At 44.2% G+C, this 14,019-nt stretch overlaps 2 protein-coding genes across 2 annotated transcripts; one reads left to right on the plus strand and one right to left on the minus strand.

Annotated features, from left to right (window-relative positions):
• Positions 1-1,685: 1,685 nt before the first annotated feature.
• LOC149753495 (uncharacterized) lies at positions 1,686-6,497 on the minus strand. The gene is made up of 2 exons (XM_089923535.1): positions 3,126-6,497; positions 1,686-2,390 (listed from the first exon to the last, which is right to left on the minus strand). Exons 1-2 carry the CDS (start codon positions 6,495-6,497, stop codon positions 1,686-1,688), a joined length of 4,077 nt encoding a protein of 1,358 aa, XP_089779661.1.
• A 3,188-nt stretch (positions 6,498-9,685) lies between these two features.
• LOC103711029 (root phototropism protein 3-like) lies at positions 9,686-13,711 on the plus strand. Its single transcript, XM_026806210.4, has 4 exons — positions 9,686-10,589; positions 10,710-10,779; positions 10,891-12,147; positions 12,859-13,711. The coding sequence occupies exons 1-4, from the start codon at positions 10,471-10,473 to the stop codon at positions 13,417-13,419; spliced, it is 2,007 nt and encodes a 668-aa protein (XP_026662011.4). The 5' UTR covers positions 9,686-10,470; the 3' UTR covers positions 13,420-13,711.
• The last annotated feature ends 308 nt before the right edge of the window (positions 13,712-14,019 follow it).

The following is a 14,019-nucleotide window of genomic DNA, read 5'->3' on the forward strand; positions in this document are numbered from 1 at the left end:
CCAAAACAAATGGTCAAGATTTCTTTAATTAATATTAATTAGTAATGACATGACTGGTAGAACTCATTTCAATATAGAATTTTGGCATAAAACCCTTAGTAAAAAGTAAATATAGAATAAAATTTTATTTATTTGATTTCCCACTAAATGAAATCTACCATTAGTTTCATTGGCAATTTAGATTCCCTGTGCTCTCAAAATGCTCTACTACTATTTCGCCTAACCTCACCCTAGTGGTGGAAGCAAAACAAATGTGATCTCGCTTATTCATTTGAATATAATCTGGGGAAGGCTGGACCCGTCACTAAAACATATCAACATGCAATATTAACCACACTGTTCCCTAATTAATATTTGGGCCTTTCCTTTTCGTCATTTGAATGCAGAGCCCCACCGTGTGATGGTGAATTGTGTGGCTCAAATCATGCAGAGCCGCCGTCTTTGTTTCACGTTCGGACATGTGACTTGGATGAACATTGCCGCATATATAGTCGAATGGATGAAACACGCGCCACGCGTCCAACCTATTCGCAACCAAGTCGACATCCATGGCTACCATCTTAAATTCACAGACGTTTAAGCGGTCAGGGGTTGTCGACTCCAAAGTCTAACGGGACAGACATTCCGTTACAGGATCCAACCCGTACTGAGGTGGGGCTCGAGCATGAAAATATGTCACTTCTCTTGAGAACGACTCGGCCACTGTGATCATGTGAATCTGGAGCCGACAGGCCAGATCTAAATGGCACCCATTACTTCGAAATATTTGGCATCTTGTGGAGAAGTTAGAATCATTTCGGGCCTCGCATTTATTTCGAGAGGCGAACAATACAACGGACTGAATCGCCTCGATGCAGTCAACCACTTCGGAAGTGTATTTTGAGGTATTTCTAGGCCTTCTCACGGCTAAGTGTAGTGAGAGATTGGTTAAAAAGAAAAAAAAAAGGCAATTTGCCAAAAAGATCTCTTTTTCAAGACATGCAATATGAATTCATGGCAGATACCGAAAAAATCTTGGTGACTGGGTCAAGAATTTCGCTAGAATTTACGAAATTGGAGCACGGAGAATATGATTTGATTCTGTACTACTATATCCATCCCATGAGAACATAAGTTGCGAATCAAACAATATGTTAAGCTTATAAGCTCAGATTGGGCTTTGCAAATAGTATTATGCCATTCATCCTCCACTTGCTTGAATGCCTGATCCTTGTTGTGGCAACTTCAGATCTGATCCTTGTTTCCAATTCTCCTGTTGCAGTTGGCGCATTGTGATTCATTAACTAAAGGTGCTGTTTCCTTGCAATTTATTCATGATATTATTATAATCTTGGCTAAAATGCTTAAGATTTTAATAAAATATATTTCCCAAACCAAGATCTAAAGAAACCATGGAATGCCACTCATTGATGCAGGACGGAAGTAGGGATTGAAATACAGAGAGAAAGAGGAGAGGAAGAGGGGAAGAAGAAGGGAAAGAGGAGAAGAGGAGAAGAGGAGGAGGAAGAAGAAGACTAATTTTCATTCATTAATTCATTAAAAATTAAGCAAATGCTTGCCCTATATATGTAGGGCCACCAAATAACAAATAAGTCCCTATGAAGAAACAATTTGAAAGAAGCCCTCAAAAGACAATATGCAAACTAATCCCACCCACATAAAATAAATAATAAAAATGACATCAATCAATCCAGCCACAACGAAAGTGGCTGGACCGTCTTCCTGCGACAACCATGATCCTGCAAAATAATCAGTCCAGTACTCGTGTCCGCACCAACTCCCCCCGGGTAAGAAGAAGTCGACCCCGACGAATGACTCTGGTAGTACTCCAAAAGATCTGGGTCAATGCGCTGTAACTCCGCACGTGTAATCCATGTAGTATCAGACTCCGGGCGTCCTCGCCAACGAACCAGAAAACGCTGAACACCCCCATCACTGGTAGAAACAGTCTGCTCATCTAAAATGGCATCAATATGTTCTTTTTGTGCTGGTGGTAAAGCTAGAGTGGTCGGGGATGGGATGGAATCAAGAATAGGAGTATCATCAAGCTCAAGTGATGGCAGAGCGAAAGGATCAGTAGGAATAGAAAGGGGGCCCTTGTAAGCAACCAAATCCTCAATATTAAAAGTGGAGCTAATACCAAAATCAGAGGGAAGATCAAGAACGTAAGCATTAGTACCCACTCGTTGCAATACCCGGAAGGGCCCAGCACTACGAGCCTGCAGTTTCTTGACGGTTCCAGATGGAAACCGCTCAGGCCGAATACATATCATAACATAATCCCCAGTTTGAAATGATTTATCTCGCTTATGAGAATCAGCTTGTAGCTTATATTGAGCATTACTCATATGAATGCGCTTGCTAATTTCCTGATGCAGATTATGAATGTGCTGTGCAAATGCATGTGCAGACTCAGAAATGCGAATATGGGGGGACATAGGTAGGAGATCTACAGGTTTGCGAGCTTTATAACCATGGACCACTTTGAATGGACTCATCCCGATAGATCTATTGACTGACGAATTATATGCAAATTGGGCGACAGGCAGAATAGAATCCCAGTTACGATTGTGATCCCCGACTAGACTACGCAGAAGGTTACCTAGACTTCGGTTGACGACTTCGGTTTGGCCATCGGTTTGAGGATGATAAGCCATAGAAAATTTAAGTTTGGTGCCAACCAAATGCCACAAGGTTTTCCAAAAATAGCTCATGAAACGGACATCCCTATCGGAGACAATGGTTTTTGGTAAACCGTATAACTTAACAATCTCATCAAAAAATATCTTGGCTACTCGAGAGGCATCAGAAGTTTTGGAACAAGGAAGGAAGTGGGCCATTTTAGAAAAACGATCCACAACCACAAAAATGGAGTCATGTTTCCGAAATGTGCGAGGAAGGCCGAGTACGAAGTCGATACTAAGGTCAAGCCAAGGGCGATCTGGGACAGGTAACGGAGTGTATAGGCCAGTATTTTGTTTTTTGTGCTTAGCTAGTTGACACGTGCGACACTGTCCCACAATTTTAGCAACATCCCGTTTCAAACTTGGCCAAAAAAATTGACGTTCAACTTCTTCTATGGTCTTATCACGGCCAAAATGTCCAGCGAGACCACCGGCATGTACTTCCCATATCAAGAAATCGCGCATGGAAGTGCGCGGAATGCAGAGCTTGGAAGCTTTGAACAAGTACCCGTCTTGTAGATAAACACCATCAATCAAAGGTCCTTGTCCATCAGCAAGGGCATTATAGAGTTGGCCAAAATCTGGGCAAGACAAGTAATCGAGCTTAAGTCTATCAAAACCGGTGATGGAAACAGACATGGCGGACAACAGAGTTACTCGACGACTTAACGCATCAGCAGCTTTGTTCGCAGCACCTGACATATGCTTGAGGACAAAAGTGTAATCCTGGAGGAACTGAACCCACTTGGCATGTCGATGATTAAGTTTTTTCTGGGAATTAAGAAAACGAAGTGCTTCATGGTCAGAATAGAGAACAAATTCATTAGGAAGGAGATAATGTCGCCAATACCGTAGGGCCTGGACTATGGCATAAAATTCTTTGTCATAGGTGGAATATCTTTGTCTAGCCTCATTCAGCTTTTCACTAAAATAGGCTATAGGATGACGTTCTTGACTAAGCACACCACCTATTCCTAAGCCAGATGCATCACATTCCACCTCAAAAACTTTGTTAAAATCAGGGAGTCGCATAACTGGCGCTTCCGTCATTTTTTTCTTAATGTCATTAAATGCTTTAGCGGCTGCGCGTGTCCACTGAAAATCACCTCGTTTAAGACAATCAGTGATAGGTGACATAAGTGTACTGAAGCCCTTAATGAAACGACGGTAAAATGTGGCCAGGCCGTGAAAACTACGGATGTCAGTAATATTCTTAGGTTCAGGCCATTCAACAATTGCGGTGATTTTCGCAGGGTCAGCAGATAAACCCTCAGAGGAGACTATATACCCTAAGAAGTTTACGTGAGTAGTGAAAAATGAACACTTCTTAAGGTTAGCATAGAGGCTCTCGTTGCATAAAGTCGTACAAACTTGCCTTAAATGGCCTAAATGTTGCTCCTTAGTTTGACTATAAATAAGGATATCGTCAAAGTACACGACTAAAAATTTGCCCATAAAAGGTCGGAGTACTTGAGTCATCACTCGCATAAATGTACTTGGAGCGTTTGAGAGGCCGAAAGGCATTACCAGCCACTCATAGAGGCCATCTTTTGTCTTGAAGGCTGTCTTCCATTCATCTCCTGGACGAATCCGGATTTGATGGTAGCCACTTTTTAAGTCAATCTTGGAGAAAATCGAGGCACCTGCCATCATATCCAGCATATCGTCGAGCCGGGGAATAGGAAAACGGTATTTGACCGTGATTCTATTAATAGCCCGACTGTCTACACACATTCGCCAAGTTCCATCCTTTTTTGGAGTAAGAAGGGCAGGTACGGCACAAGGACTTAGACTCTCTCGAATAAATCCCTTTTGTAGAAGCTCGTTAATTTGCTTTAGGAGCTCTGCATGATCAGAAGGGTTCATCCGATAATGGGGCAGGTTAGGAAGGGTAGCTCCCGGGACTAGATCAATGGCGTGCTGAATATCACGCAAAGGGGGTAAATGATCTGGAAGGTCTTCAGGAAAAACTTCTTTGAACTCCTCGAGAATAGCGAGGGATTCAGCCGATAATGTGCTTTTAAGATGTGGCTGAAGTTCTTTAACTAGCAGGGCAAACACCGGAGAGTCCTTAAAGACGTTCCTCTCAAATTCCGTGGGGTTAAGGATATGCAGTTCCTTCCCCTTTGAGTTACTCTTGTCCGTACTCTTATTTAGCGTTTTGGGCCGTAAAGGATTAAGCTTAATCTTTTTACCCTGGAATACAAAGGAACAAGAGTTAGTTTGACCGTAGATGGTGACATCAAGATCGAACAACCAAGGCCTACCTAATATCAGATGACCTACGTCCATTGGGAGTACGTCACACCAGACAGTGTCTTTATAAGAGAGGATTTGAATAGGTACAAGACACCGTTCCTTAATGTGAATGGACGACGTGTCGATCCAGGAGACCTTATAAGGTTGAGGTTGGGACACAGGAGTCAGACCCAAGCGGGCGACAATGCTGGAAGATATTGCATTAATGCAGCTCCCGCTATCAATGATAACTTTACAATCTTTTTCGCCGCATTTAATGTAAGTGTGGAAAATTGAGGTTCGTCTCCAGTCATCAGTCTCTTTAGGCTGGGTAATTGCACACCTTACTACATTTATAGTGGATTGATCAGGTTCGTGGGCAATTTTCTGGGGGTTAGGTCGGAGACAGCCTAAAAATTGTGATTCTTCCTCAGTTTCGTCTTCGACATCGTGAATATCATCTAAATTAGGCTCATAAATTTGTTCCTCCAAATTATCTATGTCATCCTTCTGTTCATGTGTGTCAATAACTAGGGTCGGATTTGCACATTGGGAGGCAACATGACCAAACCCTTGGCATTTAAAGCACTGAATTCGTGAGCTTGGTTTTGGAGGTTCACCTAAAATTCCTTTGCCTTTAATATCTCGGTTTTGGATAGGTGGAGAAGAAAAGGATTTAGGAGGGACAGAACCGACTGGGGGTCTGGGTCCAGATGGTTGGGCACTAGTGGGGACCCGCCTGGTGTCAGGGCGCCTAGCAAACATAGATTTGGAGAATTGTTCATAATTTTGCACAAATGTATAGGCTTGGTCTAAGGTGGACACTTCACGAAGGACAAGTTCTTTCCTAAGCTCATCATTTAGGCCTCGTCGAAATCGGCTCAAGATCATACGTTCATCTTCAGCTACATTACTACGCATCATAAATTCATCAAATTGGGCGATGTATTCAGTAGCTGTGCGACTACCTTGTCTTAAATTGTTCCATCGATCTAAGAGGTCAGATTGATAACTTAATGGAAGGTATTTTTCTTTTAATTTTTCTTTCATCTCTACCCAATCGGTAATAGCAGGTTGATGTCTCCTGGCTAACAGTTGTTCGGTGTTTTGCCAAAACAACTTAGCTCGACCAAGGAGTTTCATTCTAGCGAATCGGACCTTTTTCTCCTCCGACAGATTGTACCACTCAAAGAAGTGATCCATTTCGTGTAGCCAATCGGAGAAGACCTTCGGATCAAGACGACCATCGAAAGTGGGGGCTTCAATCCTAATGCCTCGCATTACATCTTCATCAGGGTCACGAGGCTCTCTAGATTCTACGGTATGTCGGTGACCTCTATCAACAGGAGGAATGGGACCAGGTCCTCTAGGGCGAGGGTAGGCATAATGGTGACCTGGAACAGACCTATGATCAAAGTTGCCCTGCCGAACCGAACCTTGTTGTTCTAGGATTTGTTCGAGGGTATCGTCCTCATCAAGACCCGGTAAATGGGGAGTACTAACCTTTTGGGATTCAATAACCCTTTGAAGTGAAGCCTCAATTGAATCGAGTCGAGCATTAACCTGGGTGGACATTGTGGTTAGGTCATGAATTTGGGCGTTGTTTGCTTGGACTTGGGCATTCGTATTTTGGACTTGATCATTAGTGTCGTGGATAGCTTTTAATAGGGCTTCAATTTTGGAATCCATGTCTAGGGGGGACTCAAGATGAGATGCGACACGACCACTACGTAGATGCATAAAATGAATGACAAAATGTATGAGCCGACCAACTATAAAGGTTCCTAAGTAGACCTAATGCATGAAATGAATTCACAATTGCAAAGTAAATGCTCAATATAAACTAAAACTACTCCCTAGCAAATAGTTATTGCAAACTGAAAATTAATATAATACGCAGGCCAACAAGTAGCTGCAAACAAGTAGTACCAAGTTCTCGGACTATGCAAGGTGTCACGGAGCCACATATGTCTCCTCGCTTTGATCTAGCTCCACAGTTAATATTAAAGAAATGTGACCACTAGGGTTTCTGGTTGTTTTGTGGATGTATGTGGTTGCATGTGTCGGAATATGTGGAACGAATCACCAAACACAAAATTTGATAATTAATGCCAACTTAAATGAACAAATGTAACCTGCGGGGAGGGGAAACAGAGTTGACCCAAACCAGATAGTGGGCTGTGCTTGCAGAAGACGTCCAAGCTGAGATGATGCTGGGAAGAAGGTCACGGGCGTTGCAGGGTCCGGTGGAGGTGGTCGGAGCAACTGATGACAGGGACAGTTGGAGCGGTCTGCGGTGATGGCTGTCAGAGCCGACGGTGGTGGTGCAGCAGTAGACGGCGGCGACGGCAACGCGGCGGCGCGGCGGTGAGAGCAACCCGGCGGCGCGGCGGTGCGGCAGCAACTTAGCAGCGGCGAGCGGCAGTAAAGAAGTGCAGGGGCAGCGCGCAGCGCAGGGGTGCAGCAGCAGGCGTGGCAGCGGCGGTGGGGAGCGAGCGGGGAGCGCTGACAGCAGTGGAAGGCCGAAGTTGACGGTGGTGGGAGGGCGGGAAACGGTGGTGGTGGTGGACTCGGCCGGGCCGATGAATGCCGGCGGAATACCACAACTGTGGCAGAAGAAAGAAGCGGGAGACGTGGTAAAACGGAAGAATTGGCGGCGGCAGCGGTGACGGTGGGCGGAGGTGTTGACGGCGGAGAAGAGACGGTGCGGGGTTGACGGAAAATGGTGGTCGGAAGAAAAGGGGAAAACAACCAAAAAAAAAAAAAAAAAAAACCAGAGAATCGGGAAAGAGAAAGAAGGAAGGAGGAAGCCTCCCGCACGTGCGCAACTTACGCGTCACGTGCGTCACTTTTTTTTTTTTTTTTTTTTTTTGACCCAAATCGGGTTGTCGGGTTATCGGGTTAACAGACCCAACCCACTAAGACAGTCCGATCCACAATTCTTTTTTTTTTTTTTTTTTTTTTGAAATGACTCGGGTTAATGGATATCGGGTTAACGGGTCGAAACCTTACCCGCACTGTGGATCTTCTTCCACCTTCGACGAATCCGACGGTCGCGTTCGACGAATCCGACGGTCGCGCCTGATTTCGCGGCGGTGGTTGCGGGGAGGCGTTGCGCCGGTGGAGCGGGGTGCTGGTGCGGCAGTGAACGGGGCGGTGGCGTCCTTCACTTGGATCCGGCCATGGTCGGCGGCAGCAAGATGTTGCCGAAACCTCCGGGGAAACACGGTAGTGTCCGATGGCAAATCGACAGCGCGGGGAAGCGACGGCGGCGATGGCTGCAACACGACGACGGCTGGAGAGGAACACAAAGCAGAGGCTGGCTTATTCGCCTCTCGAGCCGCCGTGGGGATAACCAACAATGGGACTTCCCCTTTCCGTGCGGGAACCGAGAGAAAAGGAAGGAGAAGGAAGGGAGACCACGGCGGAGGCGGCGGCGGTGGGGGGCGAAGGCAGTGACGGTGTTTTGCAAAGGAGGCCGGTGGAATGGGGCTGGGTTGGAGGCGACCGACGGGAGGGCTTTGCCCCCTTTCTCTTCACGGGGAGTGAGACGATGGAGAGAGAAGAAAACAAGGAAGAAAGGGAACGACCTTTCTTCTTCGGAATGCGTGCCGTGCTGCGTTCCTCCGTGCGTTCTGGTGTTTGCGGTGCAAATACTCCAGCAAAGTGCAGATGAGGGAAAGGCCGAAAAGGAATCGGCGGAGGTCCGTCCATAAACTGGATTCCTTGACTTCAGCAACAGAGGCAAAGTCAGCCTGCTCTGATACCAAAGCTGATGCAGGACGGAAGTAGGGATTGAAATACAGAGAGAAAGAGGAGAGGAAGAGGGGAAAAAGAAGGGAAAGAGGAGAAGAGGAGGAGGAAGAAGAAGACTAATTTTCATTCATTAATTCATTAAAAAATTAAGCAAATGCTTGCCCTATATATGTAGGGCCACCAAATAACAAATAAGTCCCTATGAAGAAACAATTTGAAAGAAGCCCTCAAAAGACAATATGCAAACTAATCCCACCCACATAAAATAAATAATAAAAATGACATCAATCAATCCAGCCACAACGAAAGTGGCTGGACCGTCTTCCTGCGACAACCATGATCCTGCAAAATAATCAGTCCAGTACTCGTGTCCGCACCACTCATGGAATGGAGGGGGAAAACCCACAAGGTCTCATAGCCAATGGCATGCATAAAATCTCCAAGCACAACTTAGGAGAACATAATGAGGTCTCGGTTCATGTAATACCAGGTGGTTTCATGCACGTAAGAGCAATTAATATAGAGTAGCAAATATAAACCAAATGGACAGGAGAAAATGGCAATATTATGGGCCCTCAGCAACATGGCAGAAATCAGCATCCAGTAGGAACAAACAACGTAGCAGCATGGCTTCATCTCTTGCGTTACAGAGCAGCTTGTGTTGGAATGGAAAAAATAAGTTTAATTCTCCCAAGATTGTGGTCTCACAGAGCAGCCCATTTATTATTGGTAAGTATGAAGAGGTAGATCCATGTTGCAGAAAACAACAAACAACTTCTGTGGAAAACTGCAGCTTTCAGCTGATGAACAGAAGACCGGGAGAATGACAGCCCCCCCAAAAAAAGGAACAAAGCAAAAAAAGAGATGGTAAAACATAAATTCAGAGAAGAGAGGGAGTAGAGGCATAGAGGGAGCCCATCATTCATTTATTCTGGGGAAGAATGGAGAACAAATGAGTCGTACCGGTGGGGTAGATCTTAAAAGCAATAGAGAATGGCCTCCTTGAAGAAACAAAACGAAATAAAGGCTGCAGAAAGCTATGGTTTTCATATCATGAACACCAAACAGATCCCCTCAGTAAAAGCAAAAATGGATCAGCGTACATTCCGCGAGTAGGAGAGGGACAGTAGGGAGCCCATGACGCAGCCTGTAGAATTCTGAAAGATATCAGTAGCGACAGAGTTCAGAGATTTCCAAACACCGCATGTGACTTGTTCTCTTTGATCACTCCCCTCACTATCTGGCCTTAGAGACCCATACTTATATGTTATTCGGCTTTCTTCTTGTATTCACGCTCATCTTTGTTGCTGTTCTTGGTCTAACTTCTGTGGTTTGGCTTCTATGACTATATTTCTAGTGATTTACAAAAGATTTAGCTTTTTTTTTGAAAAGTTGATTTCAGCCAAGAAATTTGTTACTTCGTTTGATCTTTAAGCTCCGCTTCGAGTTCAATGATTTTTGATCTTCTAGGAAAAGAAACTGAAACCTTTTCAGGATTTGGGGGCTGACAGCAGTCCACTTTTCACTTAGATATTGTTTATTTCCTTCAAAAATATTGACCATCTGATCCTTGAGCAAATATATCAATTAGGCTTCCTCCTCAGTTCTATCACAATGGATTTCTAGATTCCGGTACATTGATCCTTTGCCTTTTTATCTAGTTCTTGGGACACCAAACACAGTCGCTTCTCTGTTCTTAATCTCCTTGATCTTGTTCACTATTTCAATATTTTTAAAATTCCAACTATATAAATATTCCTCGACATAGCTTCAACTCTTTCATCTGTTTAACATGTGGGAGACCAAGACCAAGTCCCAAAGCGGCAGGAGAGGGTACTACAATTACTCCTTCAATCCGGACGAGCATGACGGCCTCAATATGAACGAATTTATATGCAGAGATAACTCTTGGTATTATCTCTTCCTTCTGTATTCCACAAGCATAATAGTCTCTTCAGAAGATACTGTTAGTTGTAATGTTATAACACTTTGAAACTAGAACCAATTATTTGAGTTGTGCATTGTTAATAGGTCTGTCTCCAGCGATGTTCCAAGTGATCTGCTTGTCAAAGTGGAAAGTTATATTTTCCATTTACACAAGGTATGTTTTTATGCTGCACAATCTAAGGTTCTCTTTGTGCTGTTTTGAACCTCCTCTCTCTTTTTTTTTTAATTTGTAATTCTATCTGAACTCTCTTATTCCCCCTTCCAGTATCCTCTGATCACAAGGAGTGGAAAGATGAACCGAATTGTTAACGAATCACCAATACGAAACTCGGAACCAAACTTCATAAATTTGGATGATCTCCCTGGTGGCCCGGAGGCATTTGACTTGGCAGCCAGGTTCTGCTATGGCATAGCGGTCGACCTGACTGCTTCGAACATCGCCGGCCTACGCTGCGCAGCTGAGTACTTGGAGATGACAGAGGACTTGGAGGAGGGAAATCTGATATTCAAAACTGAAGCTTTCCTCAGCTATGTAGTCCTGTCCTCCTGGAGGGATTCAATTGCAGTCCTCAAGAGCTGTGAGGACCTCTCCCCATGGGCTGAGAACCTCCAGATTGTGCGGCGCTGCAGCGAGTCCATCGCCTGGAAGGCCTGTGCGAGTCCAAAAGGAATTAAGCAGGCACACACTGGAATCCCCCCAAAGACTGGCAGCCCTCAATGGAACAGTAGGTGTAAAGAAGGAAGCTCAAGTAAGAACCAGCAAGTACCGCCAGATTGGTGGTTCGAAGATGTATCCACACTCAGAATTGATCACTTTGTAAGAGTTGTTGTTGCCATCAAAGTAAAAGGGATGAGGTTTGAACTGATCGGCGCAGCGATTATGAACTATGCATCGACATGGCTCCCTGGTCTAGCGAGCGAAGCCACACAGAACAGTTATGACAGCACTTGGAACCGAGAGGGAAGGAACATGATTGTAGTTGGTAATTCTAGCAAGGAAGAGTTATTATCAGGCATGCCGATCCGAGAGCAGTGTATGCTTGTTGAGAGCCTGATCAGCATAATTCCACCTATTAAGGACTGCGTCTCATGCAGCTTCCTCCTCCAACTCCTAAGACTGGCCAACATGCTACAGGCCGCGCATGCGTTGATCGAAGATTTGGAGAAGCGCATCGGAATGCAGTTGGAGCAGGCAAGCCTAGCAGATCTTCTGATCGCTTCCTACAGCAAATGTGAGACATTTTATGATGTTGAATTAGTTCGAAGACTGGTGCAACATTTCATGGTTCAGGAGCAGACAGGACCTTCAAGCCCAGGAAGGGAATCATCATCTGATAAGCATAGACAAAGTGGAGCCAGTGCTAAGGCAAGAGTAGCCAGGCTCTTGGATGGATATCTCGCCGAGGTGTCGAGGGACCAACATCTGTCGCCCTCAGAATTTCAGGCCTTAGCAGAGGCATTGCCAAAATCAGCAAGAACCAGTGATGATGGATTATATCGAGCAATCGATTCCTATCTTAAGGTAAACACAAAAGGTCGTTGCATCCTTTCCTTTTTGAATTCAGATTCAGTCGTCTTTAAACTCAGTATATTTTGAAATCTTACAGAAAATAAGGAGACCTATCTTTCTTAATTGAAAAGATAAAATGTTGAATCCACAACAAAATCTTGTGCCTTTCTCAAAAACTAAACTAAATTTATGGATTCATTAAATTTTCAAGATTCTGTTTATATATTGGGTTTTATTCCTCAATCTGAAGCAATATTACTTGTTTAACTCCAGCATTTTGGTAACATTTGATAGATGAACTAAAATTCTAAATAATAGTCAACTTACGTTCTTCTGATTGCTCCATCGATACGAAAGGAGTGGACTGAAACTGGCGCACAAGGATCTGACTTAATTTCTTCCAAAAGTTTACAGTTGGGCCATCTTCATCTGGTCTTACCTGCAAGTATTGTCTCTTGTGGATGTCCACCTTTTAGTGCGATCTGGTGGTTGGATCGCCTACAAACTGACTTACCTTTTGGCCGTTCAATTTATAAAAAGAAGTTTCCTGAAAAGAAAACCAGTGGCTGAAAACAAGATACCTATCACAAGCATCTAAAAAAATTTGGTGAAGTCTCGCTCATTGACACCTCTTATTATCCAAAAGTTTTCCACACCTGTCTCCCATGCATTTTGAAGAGTGAGCTCCTTCCATAACCTTTACATCTTCCGAATTTCCTCCAGGCACATCCAACACTCTCCGAGCATGGACGCAGGCGGCTCTGCCGACTGATGGACTGCCAGAAGCTCTCAGTTGATGCCTGCATGCACGCCGCCCAGAATGACCGCCTCCCCCTTCGTTTCGCAGTCCAGATTCTCTTCTCTGAACAAGTGAAGATAAGCAAGTCCATCGCCAACTCTTCACTCGAAGGAGGAAGGGAGCTCGTGCATTGCCAACCCATGCTCCCCACTCAAAGCCAGCTACCGGAAGGGAGGACTCCCCGGTCCTTCTTCCAGGAGGGGCGGGCAGCAGAAAAGAAAGATATCAACACCCTTAAATATGAGCTGGAAGACATGAAGGCCAAGTACACCGAGCTCCAAAGAGAGATGGATAGCTTGCAGAGTATGTTCGAGAAGATGGCATCGCCGTCGTCGAAAACTATAAAACACCAGTCGTCAAGATGGACTAGTAGGTGGAAAAAACTAGGCAAGCTGACAAGAATAACCGGCATGGGGGACAATGAGATGGAGGCTCCGGTGGAAGCGAGGAAGGAACCAAGGAGGAGGAGGTATTCAATCTCGTGAAATGGTACCTCAGAATGGAAAAGAGAATACAATAGGATCCTTTCCCCTCGGTTTATTCTCTGAGTGCCCGTTTGGTTCGCGGGAATCATATTCCCTCTTACAAATATAATTCTTGGAAAGAAAGATTCCTCAAATGTCTAGGAATATATTTTTGGCATATTTGGTTAAACATGCAAAAGTGATAGATTTACGGAGTGCTTATGTTTGGTTGACCATCCACTTTTCTGAAAAAATTATATATAATTTCTATCATATCCTTAATAAAAATTAGGTCTTTAATGCCTCTTTAATATTGAATGGTCTTTTTGGAAGAAAATAAAGTTGGAGTGATTCTCGCCTTATAGGAAAGTAACTTTTTCATATTTCTCATGGAAAAGACTTTCCTATAAAATGTAGGAATCATATTCCTATGGGAACACAACTTTTCCATCTCTCTTCTTTGAAAATTCCAACCAAACAAGAGGTATCTCATTATTTTCTCGTTGACCACACTTTTTCCTTTTTTTTTTTCCGCGAACCAAACGAGCCCTAGGTTTCTCTTGTTCTAGTATGGGATTAGAACCCTTAAAAGCTTAAAATTGCTATGAATTCGAGGAGGTG

Source organism: Phoenix dactylifera, chromosome 5 (genome assembly GCF_051530095.1).
Source record: "Phoenix dactylifera cultivar Ajwa chromosome 5, Ajwa_hap1_PhDact_Kaust_v1.1, whole genome shotgun sequence".
In the NCBI taxonomy this organism is placed as follows: Eukaryota; Viridiplantae; Streptophyta; class Magnoliopsida; order Arecales; family Arecaceae; genus Phoenix; species Phoenix dactylifera.

Coding starts and splice junctions, on each gene's coding strand:
- LOC103711029 (XM_026806210.4), top strand. CDS start 10,471: ATGTGGGAGACCAAGACCAAGTCCCAAAGCGGCAGGAGAGGGTACTAC. Junction 10,590..10,709: donor ATATGCAGAGATAACTCTTG/GTATTATCTCTT, acceptor CATTGTTAATAG/GTCTGTCTCCAGCGATGTTC. Junction 12,148..12,858: donor CAATCGATTCCTATCTTAAG/GTAAACACAAAA, acceptor AATTTCCTCCAG/GCACATCCAACACTCTCCGA.
- LOC149753495 (XM_089923535.1), bottom strand. CDS start 6,497: ATGTCCACCCAGGTTAATGCTCGACTCGATTCAATTGAGGCTTCACTT. Junction 2,391..3,125: donor GCGATTTCTTGATATGGGAA/GTACATGCCGGT, acceptor GCATTTGCACAG/CACATTCATAATCTGCATCA.